At 50.5% G+C, this 20515-nt stretch overlaps 1 protein-coding gene across 4 annotated transcripts in view; it reads right to left on the bottom strand.

Annotated features, from left to right (window-relative positions):
• Positions 1-7575: 7575 nt before the first annotated feature.
• ILF3 (interleukin enhancer binding factor 3) overlaps positions 7576-20515 on the bottom strand; it is a 29651-nt gene continuing 16711 nt past the window's right edge. The window contains exons 5-20 of one of the 4 annotated variants that reach the window (XM_047777058.1): positions 20030-20177; positions 18522-18613; positions 18042-18137; positions 17220-17331; positions 16701-16798; positions 16018-16129; positions 15815-15925; positions 15234-15433; positions 14736-14897; positions 14146-14283; positions 13863-14039; positions 13612-13765; positions 13417-13467; positions 9750-10103; positions 8857-8982; positions 7576-8247 (exon numbers count right to left, since the gene is read on the bottom strand). In XM_047777058.1, coding sequence (XP_047633014.1) covers positions 8117-8247; positions 8857-8982; positions 9750-10103; positions 13417-13467; positions 13612-13765; positions 13863-14039; positions 14146-14283; positions 14736-14897; positions 15234-15433; positions 15815-15925; positions 16018-16129; positions 16701-16798; positions 17220-17331; positions 18042-18137; positions 18522-18613; positions 20030-20177 — 2262 coding nt within the window. In that variant the 3' untranslated portion in view covers positions 7576-8116. Of the gene's footprint in view, positions 8248-8856; positions 8983-9749; positions 10104-12913; positions 12975-13416; positions 13468-13611; positions 13766-13862; positions 14040-14145; positions 14284-14735; positions 14898-15233; positions 15434-15814; positions 15926-16017; positions 16130-16700; positions 16799-17219; positions 17332-18041; positions 18138-18521; positions 18614-20029; positions 20178-20515 lie in introns of those variants that run through there. The other 3 variants (XM_047777059.1, XM_047777061.1, XM_047777062.1) reach the window with 3 other exon arrangements.

The following is a 20515-nucleotide window of genomic DNA, read 5'->3' as shown; positions in this document are numbered from 1 at the left end:
TCACGTGGCGCACGACGCAAGCACAGGCCCAGGGAGAGCGTCAGATGAACCATGGGAACGGCTCGCCTTTCTTTTCGCTGCTCCTGGATCGTTCCCACGAGGAGCGTACTGCCGCGAAGTATTGTCTTGGTGTGGAGGCCTATTCCCGCCACTTCCTCGCAATCAAAGCCTCTCTAAGTAATAATTTTGGGAGTTCCCGTCGTGGAGCAGTGGTTAACGAATCCGACTAGGAACCATGAGGTTGCGGGTTCGGTCCCTGCCCTTGCTCAGTGGGTTAACGATCCGGCCTTGCCATGAGCTGTGGTGTAGGTTGCAGACGCGGCTCGGATCCCGCGTTGCTGTGGCTCTGGCGTAGGCCGGTGGCTACAGCTCCGTATTCGACCCCTAGCCTGGGAACCTCCATATGCCGTGGGAGCGGCCCAAAGAAATAGCAAAGACAAAAAATAATAATAATAATTTTATCTTCCATCAAATGGGGTGAATAATAGTATCTAGACGTTAGGACGTTGTGAATATTGAGAGACAGAATGGATGTGTATAGATTTTTACACGGTGCCTGACACAATCTCTTGTCTATCTTGATCGTTGCGTTGCTCCAAGTGCTTGGAATAGGACCTAGTGCATAGTATGCACTCAATAATTATTAGTTTATTCAGTGCAAGAAGAAATCACAGATTTTCAGAGGGAGAGACTGAAGTCCAGAACCTTTTTATATTTATTAGGTCATTCATTCAAAAAATACTTACATATACATCCCCACTAGGGCCAGCCTCCATGCCACAGAGGGTGAGAGAGGGTGGGTCATGGATTTATTAAGCACTAGCTGTGTGCTGCTACTAATAATAGCAATATACGATGTATATTTTAATAATACTGATTGGAAATGGAGCTGACATATGGTATGGCCAGCAGAGGGCACATCTGCCCCAGAAGCCTTCCTCTCAGGTCAGCGAGACTGACCTAAGAGCTTGGGCTAATGCTGTTTCCCAGGCTGGTGAAGTCCTCACTGAGGCCGTGTCTGGAAAACACCCACCAATGAGGCCCAGTTCGGGGCCTTTGCACTTGCCGTGGTCGTTTTCAGCAACATTCATCTTTGATTGATTGATTGATTGATTGATTGTCTTTTTAGGGCTACGCCCAGGGGATATGAAAATTCCCAGGCTAGGAGTCGAGTAGGAGCTGCAGGTGCCGGCCTACACCACAGCCACAGCAACACAGGATCCCACCCAGTCTACAACCTGCACTGCAGCCCACGGCAACGCTGGATCCTTAACTCACCTTAACCTATTGATCGAGGCCAGGGATCAAACCCTTGTCCTCACAGGTACTAATCGGGTTCGTTACCGCTGAGCCACGACAGAAACTCAGGAAAGTGACTATTTTAAGGAGTTTCAAGACTCGATTCACTGAGAAGGTGAGATTTGAGTTAAGGCCTGAGTGAGATGAAGGAGGAGCCAAATGAGATATGGGAGAGAGCACTTCAGGCAGTGGAAACAGTGAACAAAAACACAGTGGAAATGTGTCTGGATCCTTTGCAGTGCAGCAAGGAGGCCAGTGTAGCTGGAAGGACTGGAACATAAGGGTAGGGGAGGTCACAGCGTGAGATCCTGCAAGCCCTTTGGTTTGTGTTGAGGACTTTTTTTTTTTTTTTTGGACCGCACCCGTGGCATATAGAAATTCCAAGACTAAGGGTCCAATCCAAGCTGCAGCTGCCAGCCTATGCCACAGCCATGGCCACCCTGCATCTGCGATCTACACAGCATCTTGCGGCAACGCTGGATTCTTAACCCACTGAGTGAGGCCAGGGATCAAACCTGCATCCTCATGGATACTTGTCGGGTTCTTAACCTGCTGAGCCACAACAGGAACTCCTGCAGTGAGCACTTTGGCTTTGCTCTGAGCTAGATAGGAGAGTGGGGGTTTCTTAGCGGAGCATGGAGTTAAGATTTTTCTATCAACAGAAGTAAAATAGAGGGTGAAGGTGAGGTGCAGTCTAGGTTCAGTGGGATCTGCTTTAGAGTTTCTGGCAATGCTCAGCAGGAAGGGCTGGGGACCCCAAGAGGCAGCACTTGAGGCGGCGCTGGAAGCAAGGCTTCAGCACTCTGGACAGTGTCACTAGCGTCTCCCGTAGACCAGGAGGAGGAGCCTGAGGAAGCGACCTATTAGAAGCGGCGTGCTGTAGCGGAGATTGAGAAACCGTCCAATTAGCTCTTGTGCCATGACGTGCGAACGCTGTCCAGGAGCGGCGCCTGTGAAAAACTTCTGGGCGTAGCCTGTTGAATGGGCACGGAAAGAGTGTGGTGCGTAAAGAGGCTGCTTTGGGGCAGCAGAAAGCGGTTTTTGAAACGGTGATGTTGGCAGAGGCGGGGCCTGGGATGGTTTATTGGCCCCTCAAGTGCAGGATTGAGCGAGCTTCTAGATGCGTGAGCAGGGCTGGGACTCAGTAGATAGACCAACCTCCCCCTTACTTGGGGTCGCCGCAACTACGCAGGGGAACCCCAAACTGGAAGTAAGGTGTGGTACCCAGTAGGTGTGGGTATTACGTACGATCCCGGGAGGTAGCAGGGCAGGAATCAAGTTTCTGGGTATGGAGTTGGGGGTTTCGAATACCTCTTGAAGTTGAAATAAGGATCCTTGGAGCCCTGGGTGGTTGTGCAAGGAACCTGGATGGTCAGTGTTTTCTCTAGTTTATCCAGCCGGGATGAGAACTGTCCTGTGATATTCTAGGCCCCTACAGCCTGGCTGCCAGGAGGCCAGTTTTTTTGGGGAGACAGACACTAAGGAGGCCATGTGCCCAGGACTTGAAACCTACGTGAAATGACCTCTTTGGCCACTCCCTAAACATCCTTGCTTATCTTACCACTGAAGAATGGAGAGCTAGTGGGTATGGCCCCCTATCCTTCCTGTATCTTGGGGCAAGGTAATATATCTCTCTTGGTGGAGTCAGCTGTCTGGGATATGCAGTTTTAACCCCTTTTGTGTCTGGAAGTTGGTCTCTCACCAAGTCCAGTGGACTTTGACAAATAAATCACTGTAAACCTCAGATGGACCAGAATTCAAGCCTCTTTGCTGGTCTCCCAGTCAACATTTTCTTCTCTTCCACACCTGTTGTTTGTCCAACAGGCAAAAGGGACTGTTCTGAAGCACCACTAAGCCTAGGTTCTTCCCAGCTCAGAATCCTTCCCTGGCTCCCCACTGCCCTCAGGATAAATGTTACATCTCCTCTGCTTGTCCATCGAGGACCAGACCTGCATGGCTATAGACTGACGTCGAGTCACTTTTCCCTTTTTGCAACCAGCATGACTTACTGACTTAGCTCCTTTAAGTCCATTCCCAACTCCCAGAATTTTTTGAGTGTGCTATTCCCTAGTCAAAGCACACCCTTTGCTCAGCCTCCCTAACACCCCTTTTGGTCCCATTCAACAATTTCATCTCGGAGTTTCCATCATGGCTTAGCGGTAACGAACCTGACTAGTATCCATGAGGATGTGGGTTTGATCCCTGGCCTCACTCAGCGGGTCAGGGATCCAGCGTTGCCATGAGCTGCAGCATAGGCTGGCAGATGCAGCTCTGATTCAACCCCTAGCCTGGGAACTGAACTTCCGTATGCTGCGTGTATAGCCCCCAAAAGCAAAAAACAGTATTGTCTCACTGGAGTCACAGAATGTCTTCCCTGACACTCCCTACCCCAGCTAGGACAGGGCTGTGTTGGTGCCTGGAAGCTCAATGAGGACAGGAACTCTGCCACATTCCCAATGCCCAGAACTGGACTGATACATATGCATCATCCATTAGGGATATGGACACAGAAAGTTAAAGAAACAAATGAGCACAGTTTCCATTTATTCTGGGATGGGCTAGAATGAGCTTCTGAGCCAAAATGCTTGCTGCATGGTTGCACAAAACTGTGTCCAGAGGTCTCAGGATAGGCCTGAGGGAAGAGCCAGTGTGGGGCTCACACCTGGACACTGAATTCTGAGGCTGGACAGCCCAGCTGCAAATGTCCTGGCCTGGGTCCTTAAGGACAAGGCAAGCCTCAGTAATTACAAGAATTCATTCGTCAATGGTGGAAGGCAGAGCAAACGTTTCCCTACCAGGGCGGGGGGTGGTGACCTCAGGTCAGGCTAGACCCCAGCCCACAGGGACAACCAGGGTCCCAGTGACTCTGGGGATGTAGAAATCCTGCATTTGTCTCCCCCATTGCTGCTCAGAGGCCCTCTTTAGTCCTAGTTTACTATCCCTTCATAGCTTACCTCCTGGGATCAGTTCGAACTCCTTACAAAGCCCTGCCCCTCCCTGACTCCATCAACCCACCATGAGGTATCAGTCCCGTGCTTTCTCCCTTCCTACCTTCTCTCCAAAGGCATCCTGGGCCCTGCAGGGTGGTGTCCAGTTCCAGGCCACTGCCCGCTATGGCCTATCCACCAATAATCCTATCCTGATCAAACTGCTGAATGTGTGGGCCAGCCTTTCTTCCTGCTGATGCTCCTGGTGCCCTCTGCTGGTGACTGAAGATGCAGGACACCATTCTCCAGCAACATATGGGCTAAGGCATCTAAGCCAGCTGTTGCCCACCAAAGCCCTGGCTGAGGAGGAAGAGGTATAGAGCAGCCCTGCCTGCACCTCCTCCAGACTGGCCTGCTAGCCTCCTGACCTCGAGGGACAACAGGCCTGGGGAGGCCTCGGTCAAGTCTGAAGGAGTGATGCCAACAGCAGTGGTGCCTTCTCCATATTCAAGGTGTCAGCCCTATCTTCCAGAACCCAGCTTCCTGGGGTGGCAGGTCCTAAGGGCTGGGGTACCAAGGTTGGCCAGCTGCATCACCACCACTGAGGTCTCAAGGTACCAAGGGATCTGTGCTCATTAGCTGTCTCCTCAAGAATGGTACTGATCATGCTGCCAAGATGCTTCCAGCTCCATGCTGTCAGGATCTGACTATGGTAATGCTGACCATAGGTGGCTAACTCCCAGAGCTGAGTCAGCAGCAATGGGGGTGAAACTTATCCCAGCCTGGGGTACTCTCCCCCCAAAAAGAATGTCCAAGTCCTAACTGCTGATACCTGTCAATGACATCTCATTTGGAAATAGCAATTTGTAGCTGTATTTAAAGACCTTGGGAGAAAGGTCCTTAAATAAGGACCTAGTTTGTAGATGTATTTAGGCTGGGCTCCAAATCCAATGACTGATAGCCTTATATATGGAAGGAGATTTGAAACACAAGAGATTGGAATGATGCTGTCACAAGCCAAGGGATGCCTAGAGCTACCAGAAGCTGGAAGCAGCCAGGGAAAATTCTGCTTGCTCCCCAAGTTACTGCTTTCTGGTCATCAACTTGGCCGGGCCACAGAACAGAATCATACGTGCATCTGTCAGACAAGACACCCAGGCCCTGCCCCTACCAGTAAAAGAGGCACATGGTAGCAAGTCCTAGCTCCTTGAGGACTTTCCACCACATTAATATTCCACGACTGCCTTCTTTGACCCTGGAGTGCCTGTCCTTGTGGTGGGTCTGCACTAGGAACATAAATGGTGCTGGTGGATGCAGCTTGGGAAACCAAGGGTGGAAGCTGTGTTGACAATGCAGGTTCAGAGGTGAAGGCATTAAGCAGGTGGCACAGAGGTGCTCCTCCCCATGGATTTTCAGATAGTTTCCATCCACCCTCTCATCTCAAATAAAACATTCTAAAGATTTTGTGTGGGTCTTTTTGTCCCAGCCCTGCCCTCCTACCACCCCCCCGTCTGGGAGAGGGGTCCAGCTGGAAGCCATTCCTCAGGTCTGTGGTCTCCACCAGTACACACACCTGAGGAATCCAAGGACACTTCAGGCTGACCTGACTGTGGGCCCAGCTCCCCCACCAGACCCTTTGGTGCTTGGGAGGAAGAACATTCTCCCAGGTTTTTTTTCTTTTTTTTTTTAAAGGCCACACCTGAGGCATATCGAAGTTCCCAGGCTAGGGGTCAAATCTGAGCTGCAGCTGCCAGCCACACAGATCTGAGCCATGTCTGTGAACTACACCACAGCTCACGGCAATGCTGGATCTTTAACCCTCTGATCGAGGCCACTGATTGAACCCGCATCTTCATGGATTCCATGTTGGGTTCTTAACCTGCTGAGTCACAATGGGAATTCCTCCCAGTTTTCTTTGTGTACAACCTTTCAACTTCCTCAGTAAGGCAAGTCTCCTCTGAAGCCACACTGGATTTTCTGCCTCAGCTGAGTGAATCTGAGTGAAGCATGGTTCAGATTTCTCCCAATGGCCATGGTTAAGAAAGCACAGGATGCCAAGGGGCTATATGAGGCTCAAATCTTAAAAAGTGCCTACTCTGAGAGGGTGGAGAGACTAGATGAGCTCCTGGAGAGATGCAATGGCAGACCTCATGTGGGCAAGCAAAGGAAAGGCAAGGCAATTTGGGTGCAGGTGTCACTCTTTCTGAGATGGGGCCAGAGTTGGGAAGAGCTGCTCTTGGAGAGGGTTCCTCCACCTGCCCACTACTGACATTTAAGTCTAGAATGGTCAGCAGCACCCTTGGCCTCTACCCACTAGGTCCCCCAGCCACTGCAAAACTGCCCAGGATTGAGAAGCACCCCCACAGTGCACTCTGTAGAACAAGCTCTGAGCAGGGGCGGCCCCAGAGAATGCAGATACAAACAGCCAGCCTGGCATAAATGGTTCTGTGATCAGATTCCCAGATCATGGGGTCCTTCAGCCAGATCCATTTGGGCTTTTTCCCCCTCCCTTTCTTTTTTAGCTGCCCACAGCATGTGGATTTCCTGGGCTTGGAATCAGATCTGAGCCACAGTTGTGACACTGCAGCTGTGGCAACTCCAGATCCTATAACCCACTGTACCAGGTTGGGGAATCAAACCTACGTCCTGGCAACGCACCACAGCGGAAACTCTTGGGCTTTCTCAAATTAGGTTGCATGTACCAAACCAAGGAGTTTTTACTCCATGCCAAGTCGAGACTGTACTTAAAACTGTATCAGGCAGTTCCCTTCATGGCTCAGTGGAAACAAATCTGACTAGAATCTACGAGGATGCAGGTTTGATCCCTGGCCTTGTTCAGTGGGTTACGGATCTGGTACTGCCGTGAGTTGCAGTGCAGGTCACAGACGCAGCTCCGATCTGGCATTGCTATGGCTGTAGTGTAGGCCAGCAACAGCTCTGATTCAACCCCTAGCCTGGGAACCTCCATATGCCATGGGTGCGGCCCTAAAAAGACAAACAAACAAAATAAAAAATTGAATCATGGTCGGTGGAGGAGAAAATGAAACATTCCAAATTGTGTGAGCAACCCCCAAACCAGTGGTGACGACCACCATAAGCAGCTCTGCAGCCCATGGGGAGAGCTGGGACTGTGGAGCCACTGGGACACAAGGTCTAAAAGCTCCGTGGAGATTAGGTTGCTGGCCCTGGCCACTCAGAGTAAAGATGTCTAAAGACCTGGAGCTGGACCTTCTCTGGTGACCAGGGACTGTCTGGCCTCACCTAGCCTAGCTTCCTGGGCTGGGAACAGAGCAAAGGAACCTGCCAATCCCACTGCTGGCAGACCACACACTCAGGCCTACAACAGGCACAGAGTTTTGTTTTTCTTTATTTGTCTACATTCAGCTTAATTCAGATGTACTGCCTGAATGATCCAGACATACAAAAAAAACCCCCACTCTTCCCCACTGGTTTTTAAAATAAAATCTTCACTTATAAAACTGAAACACTAAAGCATTAGAATACAGAAAGCTCGTTTAACTCACTTCACAAAAGCATTAACAGATGACGTATCCCTTCCGTAACTATTTAAAGACAAACTGAGTTAACACTAACACCAATTGTAAATAGACAGAAGGATACTTAACTGCAAGAACTCAAGAAACTACTCAGACAAGTTGTAATGGCAACTAACAAACCATTGAAGACATGGAGTCCCAAACACGGCTAAATAGGGGTCACAGGACGGGCCACAGGAGTGACCAGCTGCACCTCACAACACAGCAATGTGGACAGGGGAGGGTGGAGGGGCCTGTTGACATGTTAACTGTGATGCATAAAACTGAATCTTACAACGGCGGGGGGGGGGGGGGGGGTAAGTGCAGAAGGTACAAATCTTCACCCCGAGGGCTTTATCTGTACTGGTAGTTCATGCTGTGATCTGCATTTCTGCCATAGCCCCCCTGTGATGACTGGTAGGAGCTGGGAGGACCGTAATTCTGGCCGGACCCCGGGGAGTTGTAGTTCGACTGTGACGCATAGCCTAAGGGAGAGAGCAGTGGGTTAGATAGATGTGAAAGGCACAGGCCTACCCGAAGGCAGAGCTCCGGATGCCAGCCAACACCTGAGTTGTATCAACAGCGAGATAGCAGTGGTGCGGGCTCTGCCTTGTTCTAAATGCCTGCACTTGGTCTAGCTGTACCAAGAGCCCTGTGAGGTGAAAGCATCACACCTGGGTTTATGAGGGGTGGGGACATGTTGGCTGGGAAGCTCTAACTGGGGGCTGCCTGAGCACAAGGCTGAACACACCACCCCAATCCAAAGCTCAAACATCAGGTTGTTTGGCCCTCAAAGTTTCCAGCATTATTTCATACTGGTATCAACATTTAAGAGCAAGGCAATTTCTGGATGTCTGGCTCTGGAAGACCCCAAGGCTGGAAGAATGCCTAAGCCTGTGTTCCCACATGGGCCCAAGGGCCTGCATCTCCCACCCCCTGTTCTTCCCCAACATGTAAATCAAGCGGCAGCTGTTACTGCAGCACCCACCTGTGCTATCTACTCATACCAGGCCCCACCCCTCCTCATGGAATGTGTGTGGCCCCTGCTGAGTTTCAGGCCCCCTATATTGTGCCACCCACTGACCCAGGCCCACCTTGTTTGCCTTGGTAGGAGCCAACCCCAGAACCTCCACCGTAGCCCCCGTGTGACCCTGGATTGTAGGACGACCCTCCTGTGCCGTAGCTGTTCCCGCCACTTCGGCCTCCACTACCGCTGTAGTCTGGGGGAGAGAAAACAGCATAGTTACAGGGCTACAGCCAAGACACAGCTGGGCAATTTAGGTTCCTTGTCCTGTGGTCCTAAAGCGGCAGGCCCTTGGTTGAGACCCTGGGCCTTTGCACAGCTCCCTGTCTTAGCTGTTTAAATTTGGCACACATCAGTCCAACCATAAGTGCCAGGGGCCCTGGAGCCCTGTAACATCAAATTTTAAAGCTCAGTTCCACCATGCCTTCTCACCTGCTTTTCCAACCAAAGCCTCCCATAACCTCCTCTCCTCCCCTCTCCCACCCAGCCTCTGACAGGCCCACGAAGACAGCACAGGTTCTTTAAGGCTGCCTGCTGTCCTGCACATGCACATGTTTCCCTAGCTGGGCCACTAATGGAGCCTCAGCATTCAGGCTCTGTGCATGAGGTCGAAGGAGGAGAAGTAACAGGATCTGTTAGGTGCTGGGTGACCACTGCTTCCAGAGCCCCTTCCTAGAGATTACCTCATAGCTGCTGCCCAGACTTAGAGTTCTATCTAAGCTCATGCCCCAGCCTCAGCCCACAGCCTCCGGGACCTCAGAGGCAAAGACAAGGGGATAGCAAAGACCTGGGCCGGAGGACTTTGCTTCCATAATTACCCTAACACCTGCCCTTCAGCCAGCACCACCCCGTGTCCTTCCAGCCCCTCTGGAGGTCGGGGCAGTGCTGAGCTTCTGAAACTCAACAGGACATGCCACCAGCCCAGACCCTGGCCAGGCCAAGCGGCTCTGGAAGCCAACTCACTGAATTTGCTCTCGTAGCTGTAGTCTGATCCGCCCCCGCCTCCGGGAGAGCTGTAAGAGTTTGAGTAGGAGTAGTTGCCTTGTCCATGATTATAGCCTTTCTGCTTGCCCTGTGGGGGGCCGTAGTTGCTGTACTGGCTCTGGTTGTAGGACTGCTGCTGGCCTTGGTGGGACTGGTAGCCTGAGCCATAAGAGGGCTTCTGCTGGCCCCCATGCGGCTGCTTCTTCCCAGCATGTTTCGGCGGCACTGGTGAGTTGTAGCTGTCACCTTGGTAGTAGGAGGCGTAGCCAGAAGAGCCACCACCGCCCCCGCCGCCGGCATTCCCAGAATGCCCTCCATTGCTGTAGAACTGACCTAAAGAGGAAGGCAGCAGGTCAGGCAGAGGATTGGGAGATGGGGGAGGAGGAGGTTGCAGCTGTGGGTCCTAAAGGCTGACCCAAGAGCCAGGTGACCCACAAGCCCACTGACCAGGCCAAGAAAGAGGCAGGAGAGAGGAGCAGCAGCTCTGGTCCTTTAAGCAGCCTGGTTTGGGCTGGCCCAGCCTTCAGCTCCACTCACCCATCAGCTGATGACAACAATGGATCTTTGCCAAGCAGCAGCACAAGAGCAGACTGACAACAGCTTTTGCAGCGGATGTCAACGTTACAATGAGAAGGGCTCCGGGTACAGAATGACATTCAAGACTGACTGCTACCCAGATGTCCCCAACGGTGACAGGAAAAGCAAAGCCCCACAGAAGCAGCTGGCCACTGCCACTTCCCCCCTGCTGTGCTGGGAAGAGATTCTAGTGTCACATGCCTGGGTGACCCCAGCAGACGCTCTTTAACGATGTCTCTGAAACCAGTGTTACTCTTGTAAGACCAAGTGGTCTGACCTGGTTCTAGGAAGACCAAATAAATGGAAACTTACAAATGACCTGGAGCATCTCCCTGGTATAATAAGCGCAAATGCCTATCTTTAGTAATGATTCCATAGCCTCAGGGGGGAAAGAAACTGGCTACGGATGGGATCTGAACAACCAGGCAGGGCCTCAAGCTACTGCCTTGAGCGGCCCCTCAGAGGGACCCTTCTTGCTCCCAGCACAGCTGCTGGGTACAGGCAGGACTGAGCGGCAGGACTGACAAGCAAGCAGTGAGGCCACCACATTCTCAGGCCCTGAAGCAAAGAATGTCACGGTGCCCCCACCTCAATGTGGTCACTAAGTACAGACCCTAGAAGACACAGCCCCCACCATTCAGATGAACCAACAGAAGATGGGTCGGTTGAGGCAAGGTGAGAAGAGAACAGATAATGCAGGTGGCTCTCCAACCCTGTGCACAATCCCTAGTGCTCACACAGGGACAGCAGAGCTCCTGGGCACCGGGAGCAGGTGGGCCTATGCACACCTTTGCTGGCTAGTGCTGCCCCTGCCAAAGTCACCAAGGCCGTTACGCCCAGGGTGGGAGAAAGGAGCAGCCACAGTCTGCTCTTCCTTCCTATACTTAGCACCAAGGGCCTCCTGCCTTTTGAAGAGGGTTAATTTGGGAGTCCTCAAGCACATTCCACCCACTGGAGATGTACATCCCACACTGCTGTGTCTTGAGTGATTTAGACAATAATTTAGATAGAACTGATCTGCAACATCAGTTAATTTTCTCCAGAACTACCCCCTGCCCCCACAAGGCCAAAACACCAAGAAGGACATTTCCCAGAATGCAAGAGAGTAAACACACAAAAGCTCCATGAGGACACTGGAAGACAGGAATCCTCTTCAAACCCCTCTCAGAACCCTGCCACCTCTGCTGCCTAAGGCCTGCTCTAAGCGCCTCCCTGCCCCTCTGCCAGCTTGGGAATGAGGGCTTACTACTTTCGCATGTATTGATTTAAAAAAAAAAGGAAAAAAGGGGAGAGGGGTTTCAACGTCATTTCAGGATAACTATTTCCTGGTATAAAAAGACATTATTCTCAAACAATAACGTTCTTTAAAAAAAAAAAAAAAAAAAACACATGCAATCAAAGTTTTAAAAGGTTTCACTGAATGTTTCAAACCCCTGGGAACAAAATAACCGTTTTGAGGAGTTTTTGCCTGAATAAACACAAAATCTTGCAAGTCAATGCAGAAGCAGGCTTTGTTGTAAAAAGAACTGCTGACCAGAGCCAAAAATATACTCATTCTGAAGAACTCCTGCCAAGAAATGGGGGTCTCATTCAATAGTCAAAACGTTGTGTACTTCTGTTCACAGGGCGAAGCCACAAACTCAAGCCTGCACCCTAAAATCAGAGGGCAGAAGCACTCCAGGCCTTCTGGAACCTGCTGCAGCTGTGCACCCAGCAGCACGAGCCCTGCTGAGAATTGCGCTATGTGTTAGGCTCTTCCTGATTATTTTTGAAGCCCCGCTTAAAAAAAAAAAAAAAGGAAAAAACCTAGAATCCCATACATTTGCAGCGGTGATTAGGACTTGCAAATTCTACGTTCTCTTCCCAAAGCCTATCTCTCACACTAACAGCGGAAGCACAGTTTTGATACCTTTTAGAGTTCACTAGCTAAAGCGTCCCCAAACAAGAACCCATCACAAAAGGCAGAAGAGGTTAACTTGGAACAATATACAAGTCCTGGGTGTTCTCAATGTTTTAGACACTTATTTAATAAAAAAAAAAAAAAAGGGAAAGGAAAGGAAAGAAAGGAAAAAAGAAAAAAAAAGAGAAAAGGCTGGTGGCTCTGGATTCAGATGAGGTGAAATTATTACTGTCAAAGGCATCAACCAGATTTGGGAATTTGTTAAAAGATTAAAAATTCATACATAACCTGCTGTAAATTAAGACAAAGGTAGATTAAAATACATTATTATCTATCTTTTAAATAAAGTAATGCTTTCCAAAAGCAAAAGGTGGGCTTTTGCCTTGATGCTGACCAACGCTGACTCTAGAACTCTGTGCAATTCTGCACAAAAACACATTCTCTGAAAATTGGTTTCCACTTATTGTGAACTTCAATATGACCAAGTTCAAAGGCAAATCACGATAAAAACTGCCATTGTCTTAAAATCCGCAGGCTAAGAGTTTCAGACAAGCTGCGGTGACAAGCCACGGTTGAGAAACCCAGTGAAGCACAGGGCACAGCACGGACACTTTGGGTTTTGGAGTTCGAGAAAATTGGAGTAAAAAGTTGATTTTGTGTGCAATACTTTTAGATGCTCTAGGAAGACCCAAAATCATGATAGCCGTAGCAGTCTGTGAAAAAGTCACCTACAAAAGGGGGAGACAGAGCAGAGAAAAAAAATTAGAATTCTTTTGAAAAATGGCACAGAGCGCCACATTTGAAATTCATGTTTTAGATTTCTCTGCTCCTGTAACCCCCCAATGAAGGCTCCATCTCAAGACAAGAGCTGTGCACTGTCAGGAAAAGCATATTCACAGGATTGGTGCTTCACGTGGCTTAAAGCAGAGAAATTTAAAATTTTGACTTTTAATGAACTTTGAAGTCACACAAGCGTATCACATTTGAAATTACATTTTTGCAGGATGGGGGTGCTGGAGGATCGCCCGACCTAACCACTGAGAACAGGTGCAAGCCGGCCTCAACCCTCAGAGACGTCTCTGCTGATGGGGCCACCCTGCTCTAACTTAAGCCACAACAGTTAAGCTGCAGCTTCTTCCCAAGCTCAGACAGAGAGAAACACGCACTTACTGTAGCCGGCGGTTGCCGAGTTGGCTCCATAGTAGCTGCCATACCCGGCGCCTGGAGGAGAACAGACAGAGTCACCAGGGAAGGAGGTGGGTCTGCCCCATCCCTGCCTCTTCTGGCACCCCAGCAGACTCCAGGGGCCCCACATGCTCCACGGAGGAAAGGCCCATGGGAACAGCGCAGGATGAGGGTCCTCACCAGCATTCATGTAGCCTCCATGGTTGGCACCACCAAATCCTCTACCTCTCCCTCGACCACGGATGTTTCCTCCTCTTCCCCGCCCTCGAAGGTTAGGGGGCGGGGGTACTTCATTGTGCATGGGGCCGCCCATGCCATACACAGGGTTATGTGGCTGGATGGGAGAGAACACAGTTAAGTTACATTTGCCACCCACTTAAATCACCAGAGAATAAATGCCCAGCCTAGAGAGCTCAGGGCCAACCTCTCACCTTAGCAGCAAATTTTGGTCCCCCTCTCACAGGCACAGGGACCCTCTTCTTCTTGTTGGCATCAAGGGCAAGAGGGGTATCAGGGAACAGTTTTTCTAGCGCAGCGAAGGCGGCATATGCTTTGGCCACCTTTTTGTTGGAACCAGCACCTTGAAACTTTTGTCCATCCACCTCGACCTAAGAAGAACAGATGTGTGCTGAGGGTGACCCTACACCTCCCTTGGGGCAGGGGCACTCTCCAAAGACCCCAGGCCTCCATGGGAACAGCCCCAGGATCACTCACCTCCATGACAAAGCGTTTGTCATGGCTGCCCCCGGTCTCTGAGATGAGCTCATACTTGAGGCCACGCCTCTTTTCATTAAGTTCCATAACAGGGTTCTTGCCATGCTTGGTCAGGATCGGCCCCTGCTGTTTTACGTTCTCAGGGAAAGCAGAAAAGAAAACCAACAAACTCAGCTAAGGGCTTTCCAACACATGGAAGGCAGCAGCCCCTATGTCATGTCAACTGAGGCCCTCTGCTCCATTTACTCTGCTGTCCCCCTGGACATTCGTCTCCCTATAATTCCTCTGTGGGCTTGCCAGCAAGCAGACCACCTCCACCTGCACCCTATCACCCAGGGAAACAGCAAGTCCTTGACTGAAGGCCACCCCAATGCAACCCCAGAGGTTGGGTCAACACCCGAAAAAGCCTCTTGGTCATGGCTCAATGGCTCATACCCAACTCCCTCTACAGGCTCCTAGCCCAGAAGATTACTCTTTTGAAGGAAAACAACAGGAACCAGTAACTGTTATTGGTTCACAGCACCAATTCACAGGACACGGGGCTGCCTGATCCCTCCTGTCTGGCATTCCAGCGCCCACCACAGGCTCACCTCGGCAGTGGGATCACAGAAGAGAGAGCTGTGGGCTGAGAGAGCTTCCATCATAGGCGGAGGCATCATCAAGGCTGGCTTTGTGTCCATCTCCTCGGCTGAGTCCTCCCCTTTGGAGTCTCTGCCTTCGGCGCCCGTGGGTAAGCCCATGTCCTGTAACACCTACAAGGAGACCGACAGAGCCCCTGGTGACAGAGGGCTCACCCACGCAGGTTCCCTTCCACACTGGGATCCTGAACCAGAAGCTTCTGGGGTAGCATCCAGCCAAGGGGAGCTTTCTTGTGACTCCCCAGCCTGTCAGCCACAGTGATAATGGCATTCTAGCCACGTGCAACTTGACAAGCATTCAGACAATCTAACCATTTCAGTGTTCGAATGCCCTCCCTAAGCCTGGTGCTTAAATAAGAGATGATGACTCTGAAGGAGCCCTGGACGAAGAAAGCATTTCACTGTTGGGAGGACAAGTGCATGGCTCACACCACCACTGGCCACACTTACCTTAACAGCCACGTGCAGCTTGGCAGTCTTTTTGGATGGTCCAGAAGCCTCGAATGAGTTGCCATCTACCTCCACAGACATGGTGAAGATGGGGGCGTGGACTGGTCCAGTCTGGGAAACCAGTTTGTACTGTAGCCCCGGCTTGAGCTGGTTCAGTCTCATTAGGGCGTTCATAGCTTGGGGAGGCTCTGCCTTCTCCTCTAGAGAGAGCACACCAACATTGTTCTGGCAAATCAGTCAATTCTGAACCGCAGAGAGGTACCTCTTCTGACTGCCCATTGCACAAAGCAGCACTGGGCAGTGGACCAGGCAGACACACATGGCAAGGCCTTGCCTGCACTGTCCCAGACAACCACCATGCTTACAGGCACCAGCTGAGGCACATCTGCCCCACTTGTGTTCCATGTCTGTGTTACATTTAATCATTTTTAAAAGAACTTAATATATCACGCCTGAGAAAAATATCACTGCCTGAGAAAAATAGGACAAAAGCAGGCATCTCACCACTTTGGGGTGAACCTTAGTGAAGCCAGATAGAGAATAAAAGTACTACAAATGAATGCTTCTATGAATGCTTCTACCTTTTTTCTGAATCTTCTTCTTCTTTTTGCTGGGAGACTTTTCATCTCCATCTTCCTCCATCGGGCGTTTCATGGGCGTAATGGCGTAGGTGGTACTGGGGGGTATTTGAACTGAAATGAGATCAAGACAGAAGCAGGTGAGAATGTAGCCAGGCGTTCTACTGACACTGCCTGCCTGGCTATGGGCCGCATGGCATGCTTACCCGTGTAGTCCACTGGGTTTTCATTCTTTGGTTTCTTGGGCATCTTAGAAGGCAGAGGATCCATACCCAGGACTTTATGCAGCTGGCCAAATGCAGCAAGTCGCAGAGCGTGCTGGAGGAGGAGAAGAGGAATCTGACTCAGCAGCCCTGCGTTCCCAGCCAGTATGTGTGCGCTCACTAAGGTCTTATGGAAGGAGTGGGAGCTGAGGGAGTTGCTAACAGTCTCCCCTATAACAGCAAGGGGGTCCCCTGACAGCCAGGGGAGGGCCTGACTGCCAGGGCCCAGCCTTGCTGTGGGGGAAGGCCAGCCTGTGACCACCCCCCTTGAGAGAAATACAGGAAACCCCAACCTGGGGACTGGTTGCCACACGGAGCCACGTGGTGGGCCTGCAAGGGAAGGACCCCTGGAGCAGTCCACACAGCAAATACATCTCCCCGCTGAACTCGGTGTCAGAAAATGGCACTCGAGCAGGCTGAGGGGGCAGGCGACAACCACTCGTGGCGCCAGGGGAAAGAAGCAGCCCAGATTGGGGCGCCCTGTATCAGGCACGATCCCTCGACCTTCAGTCCCCAACCTGAGCCTAAGAATCCAGTGGCTATCCTGAGAATACCCAGTAATGAAACTGGAAGCCAGTGATTACAGACTGGGTAAGGGCTCACGTTGGCAATGGCGATGACTATACCTGCGCACTCTGTGTGATATCTTCCCGTTGCTGTCTGTCTAGATGCCCAATAGCATCAGTGGCTTCTTTTTCACAAGGGTCATAAATGCCAGAACCATCTGAAGGCAGGAAACAAGGAAGATATGCAGAGGATTATCTTTAGCATCTCGGAAGAGTTGTGCTGGCTGAGGGAACCAAGTGCATTACCCCCCACGCCCCATCCACACCCAGCTCTGGAAAACACACTGAGCTCGGTGACCCACTCGGCGTCCAGCCTGTGAGAGAAATAATCCACATGTGTCTCAGAGCAAGGAGCTCAGGTGGGAGTGGGTCACCACTGCCCCGGATCCGCCCTGAGTCACAGCTGCGGAGCCGGCACAGGGCTGGATATGATGGTGCAAGAGGGTAGTCACATGCTTTATCCCTAGGGGGACACGGGTCTGCTGATGCCCTAACCCAGTCAGGGGACCCGCCAGGAAGTGGCCTCAGGGCCTCAATCCCTGTCTTTTCCCTGCAACTTGCTAAGCACAAGGCCCCAACCTGGCATCACGATGCCTGACGCCAGGCACTCCAGCACTCTCCGCAGGGCCTCGCCGGCACCCATTGGTCTGTTGGCTGTGCCAATGGACTTCTCACAGAGAAGCTCGAGGGGCTGAAAGGCAAGAAGAACAGTTAGCCAGTGTTTAGGAGAGAGTTGGCCAGTGCTGAGGTGTGTGTGTGTGTGTGTGTGTGTGTGTGTGTGTGTGTGTGTGTGTGTGTGTGTGTGTGTGTGTGTGTGTGTGTGTGTGTGTTTTGGGGGCGCTCGGCAGGGAGTTATGGCCTCTAAGTTGGGGCTAAGCCAAAGACAGAACACCCACAGTGGGACTCAACTAACTTTCTGTAAAGGGGCAGATGTTACATCTTTCAGGCTGTGTGGGACAAGAGGCAAAGCTTATGCTGTTATGTAGGTATTTATATTTAAAATGCAGCCATTTAGAAATATAAAAGCCATTCTTAACTGGACTGTAAAAAAAAAAAACCAGACAGGCAACCAGCCAAAACTGGCCTGTGCATCCCAGTTTGCTGACGCCTAAGAGCAGCTACAAAAAGCTTCTTCATGGAGTGGAGCCTATCATAGTTGAGTGCATTGCCTGGTTGCCCCACCTAGGCAAAGCTGTGCACCCTCCACAGGTATCCTGGTCTCACTCTCATCCCCACCCAAGGGGTGGCACACAGTAGCTGCTCAACAAGCAGCTATGATTGGAGGCATGGACCATATCCCTGACAGGCCACTCCAGCCCATGCACCATTAAAGTATTCTTGGGACCTGGGAGGTCCCTGCAGACAAGACCCCGTGGTGGCCATAGCTACAAGGTGCCTTACCCATCCTCTGAGGGGACCCCAAGTGGGCACGCGAGTGCACAGGTCCCTCAGGACCCGGATGACAATGACACACGACTTCAGCCCATTGGCTCTGGCCTAGAGGAACAAAGCACAAGTTCTTTACACCAAGGAACCTTTATGAACATAAGGCTAACATGAAAAACACAAGTCTTAGGGTGCTACTTTGTCAAGGGTAAACTGAACATTCAAGACCATCAAGTGTGTGGTCAGCAGCGGTTTACCCGCGTGACGAGAATGTTACTCTTGGCACAAAGCAGCAACTGCCCACCTACTCAGTCACAAGCCTCTCCTGGGGGTGGCAAATTTGTCTAGGCGTGCTCCTTTAGCAACTGCATGCCTGCAGGTGCTAAGTGCAGCACGGGGCTCTTCAATGTTACCGAAACTTTACAGTGGTAAGTTAGCCAAGTTAAAACTTAGGAATTCTCTACCGAAAGACAAATAGAAGAACAAAATGCAAACCTGGAACCACTTGGCGTGTCGGAGGGACGCCAAGGCAGCAAGGCATTTCTGCCTGTCCAGAACGTCCGGGGGATCGTTGACTGATAGCGTTTCTATTCATGGATGGAATAAGAAGACAAGGCACAGTTTGACCAAGGGGTTTCTGTCAGGTGGAAAGGGGATGTGGCAGCTTCCTAAAGGGCAGCTGAGGCTCCTAGAATCTCAAGTCATGTCCACCCTTGACCAGGGAAGGAGCAGCTCAAGTGTGTTTAACTCTGCCCTGAGAGGAGATCATAAAAATCAGAGGCCCCTCCAAAAAGAAAAAAGAAAAAGAAAAAACCCAACAAAAACAAAAAAGAAAAGTGGAAAGTTACTCTAAAAGTAAGTAATCCCATGGGGGAGGGGGACAGATAGGTGGATCCTATCTTCTAATAGACTGTTACCTTGCTTCCTCCCCAGGATCTCCCAATAAATTAGCTATGCTAAAAAATTCATTAGCAAAAAAACAAAAACAAAAAACAAAAAAACAAACAAAAAACAAAAAAACAAAAAAACCCCCAGAAAAACAGGTAGGGGGAGTAGAAATGCACTCCCTCTCTGCTTCCCACAGGCCATCCCCTGAGGCATCTATAGCAAAGGGGACCACCTCCGCCCACCAGGCGGGACTGCCCTAGCCCCAGCCCTTGACAGAGAGAGTCCTGTTGGTCAAAGGTCCAGCGTCCCTAAATTGATAAACTAGAAGGGCTCTGGTAGTCAATCAGGTATTGGAACCAAAGGTAGTCAAAGAACAGCAACAAGGGCGCACGTGTGAGCCTGTGCTGCAGCAAAACCGGAGCACCTGTCGTTTCTGCCATCCGTTTGTCAGGGATTTGGATAAGGCCTATTACCTCTACTTTGTGGGGTGAGAGCTGTGACTGAAAAAATCCACCCAGAGATGTGTGAGGGGCACTGGGTGGACTCTGAATCGTGAACATATTATCAGTGTCTGAGGTTCAAAGATTTCGTTTGAAATTGCTCAATTGTTTCAAACTTTATCCAAAACTCTGCATCAGCCCTTTGCATTTCGGTTACTGCAACTGATAGAAGCAGCCAATGGAAGAGGACAAACGAAGAAGCCCTCGGTTCTGCTGCAACATAAGCTGCTCGCACAAGTCCAACGTGATGCTCATGCAGAAACCATCTGGTTGTTGTCCATAATTTAAAAAGCCTAACATGACCAGGGACACGCTTTTCCAAGGCCAGAGAATGGCTCAACATAAGAAAACACGTTTTAACACCAATGAGAACATCCAAGGATTAAGAAAACAAAAATGGTGCAGTCCTCTAGGAAAAGTGCTACTCACTTTTAGTGCAACTGTTTTGTTAACTCCCAGGACTGAACCAAATGGGAGATGAGATCTTAAAGTAAAGGTGGTCAAAAGCTACACCGCTATCCTTTTATCAAAGCAGTCTAAAACTGAATAGCACATTTGAATAGTGAGGGAACACCAAGTTTCCAAAGTCCTGCTGGCCTTTCTCAGCCTCCCTACCTCCAGCTAATACTTTCTCCATCTCTTCTCTGACAACAGGGGATGTCAGGTGGATGGTCAGGGACAATGGAGGCTCTTTTGTGTTTTTTATCACAATTGCAGCATCATCGACAGATTGGAGTATTTCATACTTGTCTTCTGTAACGGCCTACAAAAGAAAGGGCAGCTTTCAAACACACTTTCTCAAAGCAATCAACAGTTCTACTTAGCTCCTGGTTACTACAGAAGAATGGGCCAACTCTCTGGGCTGTGATCAACAGACAGCAGTGCCTCAAGCTCTGGGTTAGAACCTCCTTCTTGATGCTCAGGTCTCTGGCCATTTTCCAGGTACTCCAGAGAGGAGGTGACTACTACTTAGAGAAGTGATTTTCACGGGAAGCTTTGTAATACAATGCAACATTAAAGAGTTTAGGGTCTGGGAGGAGATGAGGGTGTGAACCCTCATTCTGTCACTTGCTAGTTGAGTAACATTGGACAAGTCACTTA

This window comes from Phacochoerus africanus, chromosome 4, assembly GCF_016906955.1.
Source record: "Phacochoerus africanus isolate WHEZ1 chromosome 4, ROS_Pafr_v1, whole genome shotgun sequence".
Lineage (NCBI taxonomy): Eukaryota > Metazoa > Chordata > Mammalia > Artiodactyla > Suidae > Phacochoerus > Phacochoerus africanus.
This window is presented reverse-complemented; position numbering and strand designations above follow the sequence as displayed.